This window comes from Saccopteryx bilineata, chromosome 3 (assembly GCF_036850765.1).
Source record: "Saccopteryx bilineata isolate mSacBil1 chromosome 3, mSacBil1_pri_phased_curated, whole genome shotgun sequence".
NCBI lineage: Eukaryota > Metazoa > Chordata > Mammalia > Chiroptera > Emballonuridae > Saccopteryx > Saccopteryx bilineata.
Window position 1 is genome coordinate 155,455,467 of NC_089492.1, and position 16,299 is coordinate 155,471,765.

At 47.3% G+C, this 16,299-nt stretch overlaps 1 protein-coding gene across 5 annotated transcripts in view; it reads left to right on the forward strand.

Annotated features, from left to right (window-relative positions):
- TGFBRAP1 (transforming growth factor beta receptor associated protein 1) overlaps nt 1-15,499 on the forward strand; it is a 61,446-nt gene extending 45,947 nt beyond the window's left edge. For all 5 annotated transcript variants that reach the window (XM_066267866.1, XM_066267863.1, XM_066267864.1 and 2 more), the window contains exons 6-12: nt 1,318-1,659; nt 3,292-3,349; nt 5,650-5,793; nt 7,437-7,580; nt 8,147-8,306; nt 11,136-11,569; nt 13,776-15,499. In XM_066267866.1, the coding sequence (XP_066123963.1) occupies nt 1,318-1,659; nt 3,292-3,349; nt 5,650-5,793; nt 7,437-7,580; nt 8,147-8,306; nt 11,136-11,569; nt 13,776-13,952 (1,459 nt within the window). In that variant the 3' untranslated portion in view covers nt 13,953-15,499. The remainder of the gene's footprint in view (nt 1-1,317; nt 1,660-3,291; nt 3,350-5,649; nt 5,794-7,436; nt 7,581-8,146; nt 8,307-11,135; nt 11,570-13,775) is intronic.
- The last annotated feature ends 800 nt before the right edge of the window (nt 15,500-16,299 follow it).

Consider the following 16,299-nt stretch of genomic DNA (forward strand, 5'->3'; position numbering starts at 1 on the left):
CGCACAGAGCAGGTCCGTTGCAGTGATGGAGTGTGGGGGGAGCATCACAGAGCACGGACTGACATCGGGATTTGTCCTGGCCCTTAACGATGAGGGCCAGAGGTTTCACAGCTTGTGACTCCTGCTTCATGCCAGGGTCTGTGGCCTGTGGCACAACACAACAAGATGTGTTGCAGCAGCCCTTGCCTCTGCCTATTGGTACTAGTAGCCCCCTTCACTTGTGACAGAAATGTCTAATATCACCACATGTCCGTCAGGAGCAACACTGCTTTCCATTGAGAACTACTGCTTTGTGCAAATGGAACAGCCACAGGCAGGGGCTGAGAGGCATGAAATGTGAATGAAGTCGGGTGCTGAAGTAGGGCGGGCAGTGGGAGTTGATGCTGTCAGGTGGCGTGGGCCTGGTTAGGAGGGCCTAGAACGATATGCTGAAGGTTTGAACTAGATTGATGCTACTACAGAACCACTGAAGGGGTAAAGAGCAGGGCGGGAGGAAGGAGACCATACAGGAAGCCGGGAGAGTGGAGGAAAGTATGCAGCGACTGTCATAGGAAGTGCAGGTAGCAGGTCCTGCCTCAGAAGCTCCTATCCGGTGTGTCGGCAGGTTTCCCAAGGCAAGTCTGGCCCTGGGGTGAGGACCACAGCTTGGCGATGCTGCAGTTACCTGTCATTGCTGCAGCCAGGACTCGCTGGCTGGAGGGAGAGGTGGGTGAGGGACCAACCATGAAGTAGAAATGGAACATTACTACATATAAGTTTCTGGGCTCTACAAGGTTAGGACACCGTGCTGCCTATTTGAGTTGGTCTGAGATGTTCTCAGGAGTCACCGCATGAGGAGATGGCCACATGAATGCTTCTGTGTCTTCTGCTACAAGATCATTGATGGAAATTTTAGTTCCGGTCTTGAAAAGTTCCTTCTTTATGGACCATTCACTAAGTCTGTTTATGATTTAGTGCCAGGGAAAACAATGGCTTTATGAGGACTCTGATCAGACAGCGATGCGGCATTTCCTTTCTTTCTTTCTTTGCCCTGGTTTCCAGGGAGACTGGTGCTGACTTGGTGTTCAGATGTTTCCGTATTTCATCTAAACATGTGCAATATCTTTCGCCATGGTCCCTCTGCTCTTTCTTGGAATCGGGTGGCACTCAGTATGGTAGTGCTTTGCCATGCTTACAAATTCCCACAGTCTCTGTGTTGTGCGCAGACACCTAGCTCCTGGCAGCGTGTGGAGTTGTGCGTGCTGCCAGTGTGGTTTGTGTGCCTATGTGTACTCTCTCTCTCTCTTTGCTTCATTTAGTTTGACACTGTAATTGCAGAAGCGGCCAGCTTGACGTCCGGGAGCTGATCTCTCTCTACCCCTTCCTGTTGCCCACCTCCTCTTCATTCACACGGTCTCACCCTCCTCTCCACGAGTATGCAGACCTGAACCAGCTGACCCAGGGGGACCAGGAGAAGATGGCCAAGTGCAAGTGCTTCCTCATGAGCTACCTAAATGAAGTCCGCAGCACGGAGGTGGCCAATGGCTACAAAGAAGACATTGACACGGCCTTGCTCAAGCTGTACGCGGAGGCTGACCATGACAGTCTGCTGGACCTCCTGGTCACCGAGAACTCCTGCCTCCTGACAGACAGTGCTGCCTGGCTAGAGCGGCACAAGAAGTGAGTGTCCCCTCCCGTACGCCTGCAGGGCTTCCGCCTGGCCCCTCCCCACATACCCAATGGGAAAATTGGTGTGATGCAGCTAAAACCAGTGGCTCTGAGTTTCCAAGAGATTCACCATAGACTGCCTTGAAATCATAATGACACGCTAGTGCCCTTCAGGTCAGATCACTGTGCACAATCTGGAGCTGCCCCAGCCTTGTTAGTGAATGAAGTGTCCTTATGCTGCCTCCATGTTCCATCTAGGATTCACCTGTGGAAGACACCACATGTTTGTTGGTACAATTAATAGTGCATGTTAGCCACTTAAGACCAGTTTGAACAGAAAGAGACATCTGGATAAATAGAGAAAAGCTTCTTGATCTTGTTGGTAAGAGATTATGGCTCAAAGCTCTGTCCATTGTGTGCAGGAGTTGTAGATAGTCACCCCCTGCCTCACAGCATAGAGGCAGTTAATCGTAGTGACTGATTTGATAAGAGCTGGCAGCTTCTTTATCCTGGGCAGGTGGTTGAGTTGTTGAGCACTCTTGGGCCTCAGGGGTGAACCCTAAACTCCATTAAGCAGTAAGGTTCTTTGATCTTGGTTATGTATTTGAAATGGCAAAGGCACTGATGAAATCCCACGCAGACCATGGTGGTTACATTGCCAAGACAACACTGGCTCATGTAGCTTCCACGTGGATATTGGCTCTTCCAGAAATTTACCTCAGCTTCTCGACAATATTGTAGAACAGTCGTTTTGTTTAGAAACTAGAAAAGACTTTGATGCCTCATGGTAGTGATCTGGGATGCTCGAGTTGAGAGGGTCAGTGTAACTTTCTGAAAGGTTAAGGAAAAGAGAAGAAGAGTTCTGGCAAACAGTGTAATATCTTGAGAGTTTGCTTTGAGGGAAGAAATCTGACACTTCCTGCGTCCCTTGCTCTAGCACCTGCTGGGAAGAGCGAGGCCAAGAGCTGGACACTTGTGGAACTTGGGAGGGCAGCCATGGCTTACTGCCCAGGCAATGCCAGTGTCGTTGCTAATCTTTTCTACTTATAAACAAGAAAACGGAGGGCCTAGGAAGATAATCTACTTGCTCAAGGTCATATAGGTTATAAGTAAGGAAGCCTGAATAGAAACTCATGTCCTTGAACTCTGATGGCCTCCCCTAGGACTCTCCCCGAAGCTCTATCCTCTGCGATGCCTGAGCCCTGTTAGTCAATTTATTGCTGTTGTTTATGTTCAAACTCACCCCTCCTTTCAATATATAGTTCAGACAGCATACCTTCCAAATAATCTTTTAATATTAGGTTTAAAATAGCTAACTGAACAGACATGAAATTACAGTAATATTTGTAACAAATTGTAAAGCAATTTTAAATTTGACTTTCCATAGTAAAGTTATAGTTTTATTTTTCAGATTATCTTAGACTTGAATGTGATCAGTTCTGGAAATTGAGAGGGCATACATTTTAATAGCATAAGTAAATAAACAGAAATGAGGATCTTTTTGTTGTTTGTAGTTTGTTGTTGAACTCTGAGTTGAATAGTACTTAGAGGTTGGGGGGGGTCAGGGCCAGGGCATGTGACTGTGGGGGGTCCCCACAGAACGTGGTGGGGAAGGGGCACTTACGATATTGTTGTTTTTTTCAGGTATTTTGCACTTGGACTGCTCTATCATTATAATAACCAAGACGCGGCTGCAGTTCAGGTTAGTACAAGAGCATTTTAGCATTATTTAAAAATCAATATTCTTTACTTTAGTGTTGCTTAAAACATACACACGTGCTTGCACACACACACAAATTGGTAGAACACTTTTGCCAGATGTATAAGCTTTTTTAAAGCTTCTGGTCAAAATTGAGCCTGACCAGAAGTGGTGCAGAAGATAGAGCATCAGCCTGGGACACTGAGGACCCAGGTTCAAAACCCCAAGGTTGTCTGGCTTGAGTGTGGGCCCATCTGGCTTAAGCGCGGGGTTGCAGGCTTGAGCATGGGATCATAAACATCACCCCATGATCTCTGGCTTGAAGCCCAAGGCTTGAGCAAGGGGGTCACTGGCTCTGGTTAAGGCACATATGAGAAAGCATAAATGACCAACTAAGGTGCCACAACTATGAATTGATGCTTCTCTTCTCTCTCCCTTCTTGTCTGTCTATCTATCCCTGTCTGTCTGTCTCTCTTTCACTAAAAAAGAACAAAACTGATACTGTTTTTATAAAGTGAGAACTGTTGGCCAAGAGCTTTTTCCTTGCCTTTACATCTGTTTAAAGAACATTATGAAGGTTGAATTTTTTTAAAATTTAAGAAGTAAAGCTATGATTCCTTATTGAGACACCAGACATAAGACATCACTGTCTGATGAGTGCCTTATCAGAAAATTAAAATAGGAAATAACAATGTTTTAAAATTCCATGTTAATGTTAGTAAGTTTACAATTTTTTAATTGTCAGTGGCAATAACTATTGTCAAAGAACTAAGTAAATTATTATCACCATGTTTTCTGTAACAAAACTAAAGCTGATCAAGGCCAGTCCATTGGCTAGGTTCAAAGCACTGGCCAGTGGTAGAGCTGGGATCAGCACCAGTGCTCCCGGTGGCCCCGGTTGGATGCAGAGCCTGAAATGAAGTGGCACTGAGTGCTAGTCTTGTCTCCGTCTTGCATCTGACACTGTTGCATGCCATCAGGAGACTCTCCCCTTGCTGCTTGGGTTAGTTGTGTTGCTCTATCATACTTTTCTTATGTGGCTCCTTTTGTTGTTTTTGAGGGGCAGTACTCACCAAGCTAAAGTCAACTTCATAACTTGGGCAAAGGCACTCGTGAGTCTGGTTAAACTATTATGGTAACATCGTTGCAGAATAGGCTAAAAGAGAAAAATGGATTCCCATCAGCATACACCAAAAGGCTAAGAGTAGATTTGGGTGTCAAAGGTAAATTTTTTTATTTTTTATATTACATAATTCTAAGAATTACAGCTAATTGTAAGTGTAATAATAGTATTAGCAGAGGTATATAGAGATTTGGAAAATTGAAATAATATGAAATAAATTTCAATAAGTGCCAGAATTCTGCTGTTTAAAAAATTACATGTTTTAGGATATTGTGATTAGATTATTTGGTTTGGGCAATTCAATGTTGAAGAAACTAGCTCCATAAAAAATGTTGGCGTGCCGATCATCAGAATTGCAGAGTTTGTGCTGCCCACCTTGTGGCTCATGCAGTGCAGGGGACAGGTGTCTGAGAGCAGACCATCACAGGCTCTGCCTTCTCTGCCCCATGTGCTGCCTCATTCTGGGGTTCTGAAGGTAAGATTCAGGTCACAGGGCAGGGAAGTTTCTGGATGAAATGGCCATGACCTTTGATTACTAGTCTGTCATGAGACCTTGTGCAAAGGACTATCCAGACACTAGGGGACAGCATCAAAGTGTGTGAGCATAGTTTTCTATTAGAGTCGAACAAGGACTCCAAAATCGGGGACTCCTGTGATGGCGAAGGTGAACAGCACTGCTGGCAGTTGTGGGTGATTCCTTCTGTGCCGAGATGTCGTCAGTGATCGTTCTGGTTTATTTCATGAAGAAACATGTTGAATACACCTTCCCGTATACTGTATGCATGGTTTGTATTACTGTGGTATCATTGAACCACGTCCTCTAGATTTCTTTTTTCTTTTTTAATAATCAAATATGATTTAACCATTTAAAATGTGTCCTGCTAGTCTTGTCCTGGCTGGATAGCGATAGCTCAGCTGGTTAGAGCATTATCCCTAAGAGTAGAGGTTGCTGGTTCGATACCCAGTCAGGGTACATACAGGAACAGATCAATGTTCCTGTCTCTCTCCTGCATTCTCTCTTTCTCTCTCTAAAGTCAATAAAGTAAACATTAAAAATAATTTGTTATGCTACTCTTAAATACTAAAATGCCTAGTTAGCAAGTACACTGTACACCGTTTCTCAGCTGATTTCTGGAAGGGGTGTAAGCTTCCATTTCTCTTTCTTGTTACTCCTTTGTAGCTGTGGGTGAATATAGTGAACGGGGATATTCATGACCCCACGCGCTCAGACCTGTACGAGTATGTTGTGGATTTCCTCACCTACAGCGCGGACCCAGGGCTGGTGTGGAAGTACATGGACTGGGTCTTGCAGAAAAGTGAAGAGGTTTGTGTTTCATAAATGCAGTCGGGGCCGGGGGGGATGGGTGGAAACAGACAAAACCTTGATTTTAAGTGGCAAACAAGCTACACTTCAACCTCTCTGTCCACTTTCTTTGTTTCCCTTTTTCTGCGTCCCCTTGATCCATTGGAACCACAGCTCCTGGGGAAGTTCTGCACCTCCCTGCTCTGCAGACGCACTGCTCAGCATCCTCGGTCTGGCACAGGCCACTCTTATAGAAAGAGGCAAGCCAGGCCCCTGAGCGTCTTCTGAGAAATGTTTTGTGAACCAGCACCGCTAGCTAGTCTGGCGTTTTTGTTTTCTGTGGGTTGGAGCAGGATCAGATGGTTGTCCTGCAGGCCTCGGTGCCAGGCGTGCCCGTACCAGGAGAACCACTGCCGTCTCTGCTCCCACTGCCCCTGGTGGGGGCGTTGTGGGTCTTGAGGCAGGAGGACACCTGTGAGCCAGACTGGCCCACGTGGAGGCTGAGCAAGGGCATCAGTGAGAAAGCACCTGTTGGTTCTAGAGGGAACAGTGTGGTTGGGACAGAGGCCAGAATCCTGAGTAAAGCACCAGAGGTGACTGGGAAAAAGATAACATTTCAGTTCTCACTGTTCAAAACATCTGCATTTCCTTGGCTCCCTTTGGAGAGATGCCGTTGGCTTTCTGACACAGGCCCTCAGTCATAAAGGGGGAGTTTCTGCGTGTTGTCTCTGCCTTTCTGGAATCTGAGTTGGACCATGTTCTCCATGGCTCGGTCGTAACTGGACGGTCAGAGCCCAAGTGCTTTGTGTACATTTTACCCACATTGCTTTGCCTCTGACACAAGCATGGACCCCACGCTCAGTGCTCACGCGCGTGGTGGCACAGGTCTCAGGCTGTTGTACGCCTTGGGCTCTCCCTGTGCTACCAGGTGATCACAGCACAGCAGGCACAGAATGCTCTGTCCCTTGACATATCCTCCCTTTAAACATTGCAACAGCCCTACAAGGCAGCATTTATAGATGAGGAAACTGAGATTCAGAGAGCTTAAGAAACTTTCCCAAAGTCCTATAGTTGATAGAACTGTGCTGTTTTGCTCATGTTTTGGGTGTGCTGTGTGTGCGTGCATGTGTGTGAGTGTGTATACACAAGGCCCAGGGGAAGTGCAGGGTAGACTTACTGCTCTACTGGCCCCATTAGCATGTCCTTGGAAGACAGACTTGCACAGCAGGCCCCATTAGACAGGCCCAGGGAAGCAACCTGGAAACTTATCAGGGGCCAGGAAGGGCTCTCGCACAGATAATCCATTGAGCAGGTCAGAGATAGCACAGCTGAGCTTGCTAAGTGTTCAGCGAGGGACCCTCCTCGTTTTGGGATGATCTTAAAATGACAAAGTTTTGCTTCTTGGGTTGTCAAAACCTGCTGCCAATAAATGTTTTGTTCTTTAATTTCTGACCCTTTTGGAAAAAACTCCACCAGCCTGTCTGAGGAGGGTTTCAGAGAGGAGCATCCGTCCTCTCTGCCGTCTATCTGTGGTCTTTGTCGGCTCTGGGCTGCCCTGCTGCCTGTGTCCCCATGCTTTCAACAGTGACTCTCCAGTGCTCAAGAGTAAAGGGAAGACGGTGACGTTGCAAACCACAGTAACTTGGCTGCTGCTCTTCTTTCAGGTTGGAGTTCAAGTTTTCACGAAGAGACCTTTGGAGGAACCGCAGAACAGTTTCAATCCAGACGACATCCTCACTTGCCTTAAGAAATACCCTCATGCCCTTGTCAGATACCTGGAGCATCTGGTTGTGGACAGGAAACTGCAGGTGCGCACTGCTGAACTTAGACGCAGGTGCGCAGACTGCCGCGTCCCCATACTGACTTACCAGACAGCAGTCTATGAGAAAACTTGTTGGCAGATGGTCCTTGTATAATGTTTTCTGTCTCCTGGTGCTCAGTCTGCACTTGCTGGTGGTCTTCAGGGGGACTAGAGGTTTGCAAAGGAGATGGGAGGAATAAGTAGCTTTTTTTAGCCCCCATCTCATGTTTACCCAGCTTATATTTTTCTTCTCTATTCCTTCCTTGTTATTTTTCTTAGAGGAAATCTAAGAAAAGATGCAGAGAAGCTGCACCTTTTGGGGGAATATTTAAATCCTGTGCGCCTTCTCAAAATGAGAAGTAACCCTTTTATATTTTCCCCAAAGATTTTAAATTTGCCTTTTCCATATTGTGGTTTCTGAGAGGTTTTCAACCCAATGACTGGGTTCTGGTCATTGTCCTAAAGAAGCTTCCCAACTCCCTCCGCACAGCCAGGTCTCAGAGCACGTGCTGCCGGGCAACCCCTGGCTTCCCTCGTGCAAACACCATGTCTGCTTGGACCTGTTTCCTGCAGAAGGAAGAGTACCACACGCATCTAGCTGTCCTCTACCTGGACAAGGTGCTGCAGCAGAGGTCTGGCGCCAACAGCAAGGGTGCAGAAGTGACCGAGACGCAGGTGAAGCTGCAACGTCTGCTGCAGAAATCTGATTTATACCAAGTCCACTTCCTGATGGGTGAGGAGGATCACAATAGTTTCTCTGCTGATGAGCTTCTACTAGGGCAGCAGGACGGGGGGTAGGGGGAGAGGCAGGCTTCAGCATAACTTCTTGTTTTGATTCCATGGTTGGGGGAATCAAACCATGAGCCTCGTTGGCACAGAGTCAGCCCCCCTAGAAGGTGAGGTGAAGCTTCTCATGCCTCCCCATCACAAACTGACAGTGGCCATTCTCCTGCAGTCAGCTCTCAGCAAAGTCTCACAAACACCCTGTTAGTGAGCAAGGGTTAGGTTCCTGCATACCTCTAATCCCATCATTTTCCTCAGCCACTCAGTGCATAACCTGTTTCATGAGTGTTTTTGTTTAAAGACGCTTTATTTAATATTTAGCTGATTTGTTAACATTGAGTGCGCAGCCAGCCACACTCTGCATTCTCTCTGTAAGGCGGCTCACGGCCCTCCTGGGCTCAGGAACACTAGACGCCACCTTAACACTATGCTTGGGGGTCACTTTAGATGTCAAAATCTCCAACAAAAAGCACAAAAGTGCAGAACTGTAGCACCAGGACGGTGAGAAGCACACTTGTTTTCCTAGCGAGTGCTGCTGCCTCGTGTCTGGCACCCTCTGGTCAGACGTCTGCAGCTCTGTACGAGTCCTCAGATGCCTTCACAAGCTCCACAAGTACTGACTTTGGAGGTACAAATTTTGGTAAGCAGGCAAATACAGAATCTGTGAACAATGAGAATCTACTGTATACAAGGGGGCATAAAAGTAGGTTTGCATCATTGAGTACGGAAAACAGTTTATTCTGGTATTATTATTTATTCATTATTGTATTTGTCACGTGAACAACTGTAGACCTACTTCTGTCCACCCCTGTGTATTCCAGGTATAGGTCGAGATGCTTAGCATGCTTTATGGTGTTTCTCTCCACAACGAGCCTATGGAATGTGTCCTATTATACTATATGATGTTTAGATCAGAGTCATTTGAAGCTCTGAGCAGTCCCCAGCCTGCTCCAGCACACACGCCCCCAAGCAGGAGACCCAGTACATGAACTGGGTTTTGTGTTTTGCTCAATCAATACTAGTTCTAACTTGCACTTGACATTCAACTGTGGTGCCTGTCAGCCACACCTGTCATTCAGAGCCGCTGTCCCTTCTGACTGGTCAGTGCCCACGCTGCACTGCTTATTCAGCATGTTTACTATCCCCCTGACTTATTTCATACTTCACACTTTACAGATCCCATCATAAAAACATTATGCTGCTCACTAGTTTGGTGACGAATGTTTGTATTTAGCCATCCTTTTTTAGAGTGTGGGTAGCAGCAGACACGTGCCGAGGATGTAAAGAGAACTGTGGCTTCAGTGCTGCCCTCGTTGTCACCAGAGGGCAGGTGAGGGCCGGAGGAGCTCCGCGCAGGGCACGGGAGCAGCCCCCGTGCCTGGGGCGGATGGGCAGGGAGAGCCTCCCGGAGGAGGGCCTGTTTGAACATCAGAAGGTGAATTCTGGGCCTGCTGGCCACCTGGGAGCTTACAGGAAATGGCATGACCCCAGTGCCCTGTGGAAAAGCACTGCGACTGAGAGACCTCCTCTGTACCCTTGTTAGGTGACTTGGGGGTGGACTCTGGGCATGTTGCAGTAACAGTTCCTGCCAAGCCTACTCAGTGGAGATGAGAATCAAATGAAAAATGTAGATCCAGACAGAACCTTTCCTTAGCCATCTCTGTGCCTCCCCTCTCCCTTAAATGTGGTATCCCTTAGTAATTATTTGTGAGGATGAGGTGATGCCTATGGCAGCTGTGTCCAGTGCTCCAGGTAACATGTGCTGAAGAGCCAGCCCTTGGCTACCGTCCAGCACTGCTGCATCTGCCGTGTGCATCAGGCCTGCCTGTGGCCAGACTTCAAGTGTACAATGCCTGTGATTGGAGTATTGCCCTCGGTCCCTGACGTAGCTGTCTGGGAGTATCCCTTCACAGTGGGAAGAGGTTTTATCTCCGCTGGTGTGTGGGGGAGTGGGAAGCCAGAGGACGTCACTAATGAGCCACGCCACTAAGGGCAGGGCCTTGGTCACAACCGATGTGCCTCTGCTGGCTTCGTCTTCCTTACAACATAAACTGCGAGGCAAACAAAAGGAAATCTTTAAACTGATGTAGTTATGGATTTTAATACTATGAACCCATAGTCCTTTTCTTTTTAAATTTTTACCTTTTTACATTTTATTGACTTTATTGGGGTGACACTGGTTAATAAAATTATACAGGTTTTAGGTGCACATTTCTACAACACATCTCTACACCAGATTGTGTGTTCAACCCCCCCCCCAAGTCGAGTCTTTATCGTCTCTGTTTGAGCCCATATTTCTTTCCATGAAGTATATTTTAAATTGAGGTAAAGGGGTTCAGCACACTGTGAGGTGAGGTGTCATTATCTGGAGCTAGTGACCACAGTGCCTTTCTGTGTTAGTGAGATGACACTCACTGGGAAGACAGGAATAATGTGGATGGACTGGAGGCCAGGCACTGTGGTACTCAGGGTTGCACTGACGCCTTCTAAAATCCTGGTCATGTTTCATTCATTCTCCACACCTGTTAAAATGCTGTGTTCTGAGACCTGGCTATACTTTAGGTAGATCTGTCATTGTTGTTGCTGACACTCTGATGTGAAGCACGGACACAAAGGAAGCCTTCTTTGAGGGGTCTGAGTGGCGGTGGAGAGGTGTGTTGAGGCGGCCACATTTTCTTGGCCCTTCGCTAAGCTGCAAGCCCCCGGGGAGGCTAGTGCTGCCCTGGATTGGGTGAAGTGCTCTGGCTTGCCTGTTCTAACCAGTGATTCTGCCCAACAGATAGAATCCAGGGTGCCAGCCTGCCCATGGAGCGCGCCATCCTGCATGGGAAGCTGGAGGAGCACGAGCAGGCCCTGCGCACCCTGGTGCATGAGCTGGGGGACTTCTCGGCAGCCGAGGACTACTGCCGGTGGCGCTCCGAGGGCAAAGACCTGGCCTACCGGCAGCGGCTCTTCCATATACTGCTCACCATCTACCTGAGCCCTGGCCACTCCACTTTGGAGCTGGCTGTGGCTGCCGTGGATCTCCTGAACCACCACGCCATGGAGTTTGATGCTGTTCAGGTCCTGCAGCTGCTGCCGGGCACCTGGTCGGTGCAGCTGCTCTGCCCATTCCTAATGGGGGCCATGAGGGACAGCGCCCACACCAGGAGGACCACTCAGGTAGCTCTTGGCCTAGCCAAGTCTGAAAACTTAATCTACAAATATGATAAGGTGAGAGCCTGGCTAGCTTCTTGACCAGTTGACGTTTTATTTAACGTCCAGTTTACTTGTAGAAAATGTTCTTTGTTGGTGTTTTTCTCTACATCTGTGTTTTCCAACCGCTAGTCCACAGACTGAGGCTGGTCCATCAGAAAGTTTCTGTTGGTCCGCAAAAGCATTGCCCACCCTAATGTTGTATGATTAATGATCTAATGATTCATAGACTCTACCAGCCATAAATTTTGTGCCAGTCTGCGAAAGAATGGATGGTTAACTCTTTCATGGACCAGCAGGAAATGCCTAGTGGACCAGCCCTGGTCTGCTTGGTGGCTGAGAACCACTGCTGTCCAACATCAACACGTGAGATCCACGAGTCCACTCGCAGAAACCGGCCCATGTGCAGAGGCAGGAGCTGGTGGCACACATGACCTCGGTGCCATTTTTCTCCCCTTTTGGATGCTGATGACCAAGAAAGCATGTACCTATGGTGTCTTGGGCCCTTTTCTACACTTTCCATCATGATATCACTTCATTACTGCAATGTGTTTATGCAGTATCTACTATTATTATCTCCATGTCACAGAAGAAAACTGAGGCACCAAGCAGTCACCCAGTAAATGGAAGAGCCCAGACACGCATCTGGGCCACATCAGAGTGCCATCGTCCTAGTTCTTGCATTACTCAGCTCGGGCTTCTCTAACAAATGCCAGACTCAGGCTTATACAGCAGACGTTTGTTTCTCAGTTATGGAGTCTGGGGTGTAGGATCAGATTACCAGCAGATTCCATGCCTGGTGCAGACTCTTCCTGGCTTATAAGCAGCTCCCTTCTCACCGTGTTCTCACACAGCAGAGAGCAAAGAGCAAACTCTGGTCTCTCTTCCTCTTCTTACAGTGGCCCTAATTCCATCATGGGAGCCTTACCTAATGACCCCGTATAACCTTAAGCATCTGCCAAAGGCCCCACCTCCACATACCATCACATACATTATGAATTAGGGCTTCAACCTAACGAGTGGGGGTGGCACACAAACATTCAGTCTGACATAATCCCCAGATGTCTTCCTCTGGAGCCTCTTCTCTAGTCTAGTCCATGCTCTGCACATGGGCACACTGCCCTTCCCAGAGCCAGAGTCCAGCCTGTTCCCATGCTTGAAAGCCTCATGACTGCCCACTGTGGAAGTGGATGCCTGAAAGATTCAGTCTCACCTCCTTTGGTTTGTCCTTGTTTGTCCCTCACTGCTTACCAGGACACATGGCACCTCCCAGTGTGACATACTGGTCCACACACACAGCCTTTGTGCCTGCCATGCCCTCTGCCTGAGGTATTCTTACCTTTCCCTTTGGTGCCTGGTGAATGCCTTCTGGAAACCCAGCCAAGCCTTTTCCTTTGTGAAGCCTTCACACCCCTTTGAGCAGGTTAACCACTTCTGAGCACATACATTCATAGTAGTTTCCCTTTACTGTTAATTAAGACTTTGGGTTCTCTGAAGGCAGAAAACTTCATTTACTTATCTCAGTATTCTGAGAGCCAAGCCTGGCATCTTGAAGGCATTGAGTGAATGTTGAATGATGATGAAACTCATGTGGCCAAGATGAATTCAGAAAGTTATTCCTCAATCCCTTCAGTAGCACGCTGACATGTCAGGGATGACACCTGAGTTGTGCAGAAAGGTTCTATAACCTGTAAAACTTGAGTCCTAGTTATCAGACAGGGAGCAATGGAGTCACAGCTCAGGTTTGTTAGTTAAAGAAATGAAGTTAGGATCGATCAGGAATGTGTCACTCATCGGCCTTCTGGCTTTGACCCAGTTACTTGTTTGTGCCTTACTTTGCTCATTTGCCAGTGAGAGGCCCAGGGGATGGATGATTTCTATAGCCTTGTTTAGCTCTAACAGTCTGTGATGTCACAGTAGGCTTGCTGAGACACACCAGAGCTCTCAGAACATCTGAGAGATAGTCTTGGTTGGAAATACCTCAGCCAGACAAGCAGCAATGAGCAATGACTTTTGTAAAAGAAGAAAGCAGTTTTAATGATTTTTTTTTTATTTCTTCAGTTGCTAAGGATCTTTTCATTTATTTTTAGTTCTCATATTCTGTTTTGGGAAGTTGCTATTAAAGCAGTCGTCATCAGTAGTAAAGATCCACAGGGTAATGTGTGTCAGCTCCAGGAGACGGCGAAACAGCATGTGAGAATTCTGTGTGTGTTTACTTTCACAGATGAAGTTGAAAGAAAGCTCCGTCCGACTCTCAGATGAGAAGCTGTGCCAGACATGCCAGAGTCCCTTTTGTGAGCCTGTGTTTGTCAGATACCCGAACGGTGGTCTTGTCCACACTCACTGTGCTGCCAGCAGACGCACGGACCCCAGTTCCCCCAGACACAGCACTCGGACTTGAAGGGCCGCCCAGCAGTGCCAGGGGGACTGCTTTACGCTCCAAGCCTGCCGGACGCAAAGAGCAGAAAGTCGTGGTGCTCTCCACCAAGACAAAGGGTAACATGTGGGTGCCCAGGACTTCAGTCAATGTGAAACAAGGACTCTTCCCTGCTGACCAATCTGCATTGAATGTCGATGGAAAACCCAAAAAGAGAGAATGTGCAAGTTCCCCTGTCCAGGTGCATGGTCATCCGAAACAGATGTCCTCTTGGAAAGAAAAATGAGCCTTCCCCGTGTGCTTCAGACAGACTGGACCCCACCCCACCCTCGCCCGTCTTCAGGCACACTTACACTGGAAGCATCTGCTTCAGGGTGACCCGCCAGCGCCACCCTCTCTGGGCCGCGGGTGGCTGGGCACAGCGTCCTGTGTGGGCAGGTTTCACTGTTGCACTTCTTCATGTGGATGTGTGCTCCATCCACGCACAGCCACTGAAGTCCCGTCTGGTTCCCGATGACCTCATGGGTTCTGCTTTTGCCCTTGGCACTGGCTGACTTTAGGGAAGCTTTTCTGTTCTTTCCCGCTTCCCAATTGGCTTTCAACCCCTAAAAGATTCTGTTTGTTCACCTAATACTTCCCTTTTGGGTATATTTGTGTGCTTCTGGCTGCCTAGCAAGGGAAGACTTGTGTGAACTGATAAAATTCGAGAGAAGCTACCCACCCATCTTGACCATGACTGCGGAGACAGGGAGCCCGTGGCGGGCTGAGGCCCAGTGTGTGCCCCTCACTGTCACCACAGCCTCTGCTGATCTGAAACTCCACGTGTTTGACTAAAATTTTTTATTTGGAGTTATATCATTTTTGTTGTATTTCTCTTGTTTAAAAATCCACCTGTCATATTTGTTAGGAATGTTTTTCTTGTTAAAGTGTACCTCCTAGTGAATACTCGGGAAATTAAAAGGGAAACGTTATGAGCACAAACCAAGTGTATTTTCAGGGCGGGCAGTGGGTGACAGTGGCCTTTGCCTGTGGTGGAGACGCTGTCTTTCCTGCAGGTGATGCCACACCTCCTTACGAGGAAGTCCAGCCAGGCTGCCTTACCTCCCAGCACTTACCACACTTGCTCTGAGGTTATCTGAACACAGGAAAATGCCTCCCATTCCTCAGACTGCAAATTAATTTTGTGCTTCTGTCAGATATTGTGGAGAGGCTGAAGCTGTTGTCACTGCACTGCCCTCTTGAATTTCTTCATTCTGATGATTATTCTGTTAGAAACTAACAATAAAGACACTGTACCCTCTGGCACTAATGCTTGGAAAACAGGCATTAGCTTATTTGTGTGAGACGAGAGGACCTTGGAATATACCTTCTCCATCAGCCTAAGCCTTACAGAGGGGGATGAAGAGCTCATTCTCCATTCTTTACAAAATGTTTTCTGTACTAATAATGGTCAGTGTCCCTTTTCCTTCTGTGATCCCACCTGGGCCAAGAAAGCAAAGGACTCGTTATTCTTTCCTAACTGTGCCTCAATGATCTAAAGAATAAATGGTGAAGAAATTCTTGTAACTCAACCATATGCTGTGTAGTTAGTATGGATTCAAAGCCCAGTCATGAGTCTACCCTGTCGGTGACTGTTGCAGAATCATGTTACTGTTCACCCATCATCACACCTCGGGAGCTACATTGACCCCTCACAGAACAAGTGACCCATACACACAACATTTCCCGTTGAAAGCGCTGTTTCTCTATACTCAAAATTGGTAAAATCTGGAAAGTCTTATGATTGCTCATTCCTAACTTCGGGGCATTAATTTCTTGTTTTTCTGAACATGTTTTGAAGTGTTTGTTTTCCTTTAGAATATTGGGGATTCAAGTTGAACAGTTCCCACCTCTCCTGAGTCCTCTAAGACAGGCAGAGTTCTACGACATTGCAAAATAATCTCCTATGTTCAGAACCGTACCTTTCTCTAACCTTTCTGCAACTCCACAAAGGTCTTTTCTCAAATCATATTTTTAAAAGAAATACATAGTTCATTCCACAAGCCTGCTGTTCTGTGACTGTGCTGTTGAATAGAACAATTAGACCATCACTCAGTCATTTTCCCCTTAGGTTCAGTGTCTTTATACTTGTTAAAACAGCATGTTCTGAATTCAGTTGACATTAATATTCTGTGGACAATGCTATATTATCTTTATGGACTGTTTATCTGCTGTTGCCTATCAAGTATCAATATGGGAATACCATGTAGGCTATGGGGCAGGGGCCTGAGCTCAGCACTGGGAAGCCTGCACTGATGGGTCAGTGTACTCACTTCTGGAGTGCAGGGAGGGTCCTCAGGTCACACCGCCAAACTGACGCCTGTCACTCAGC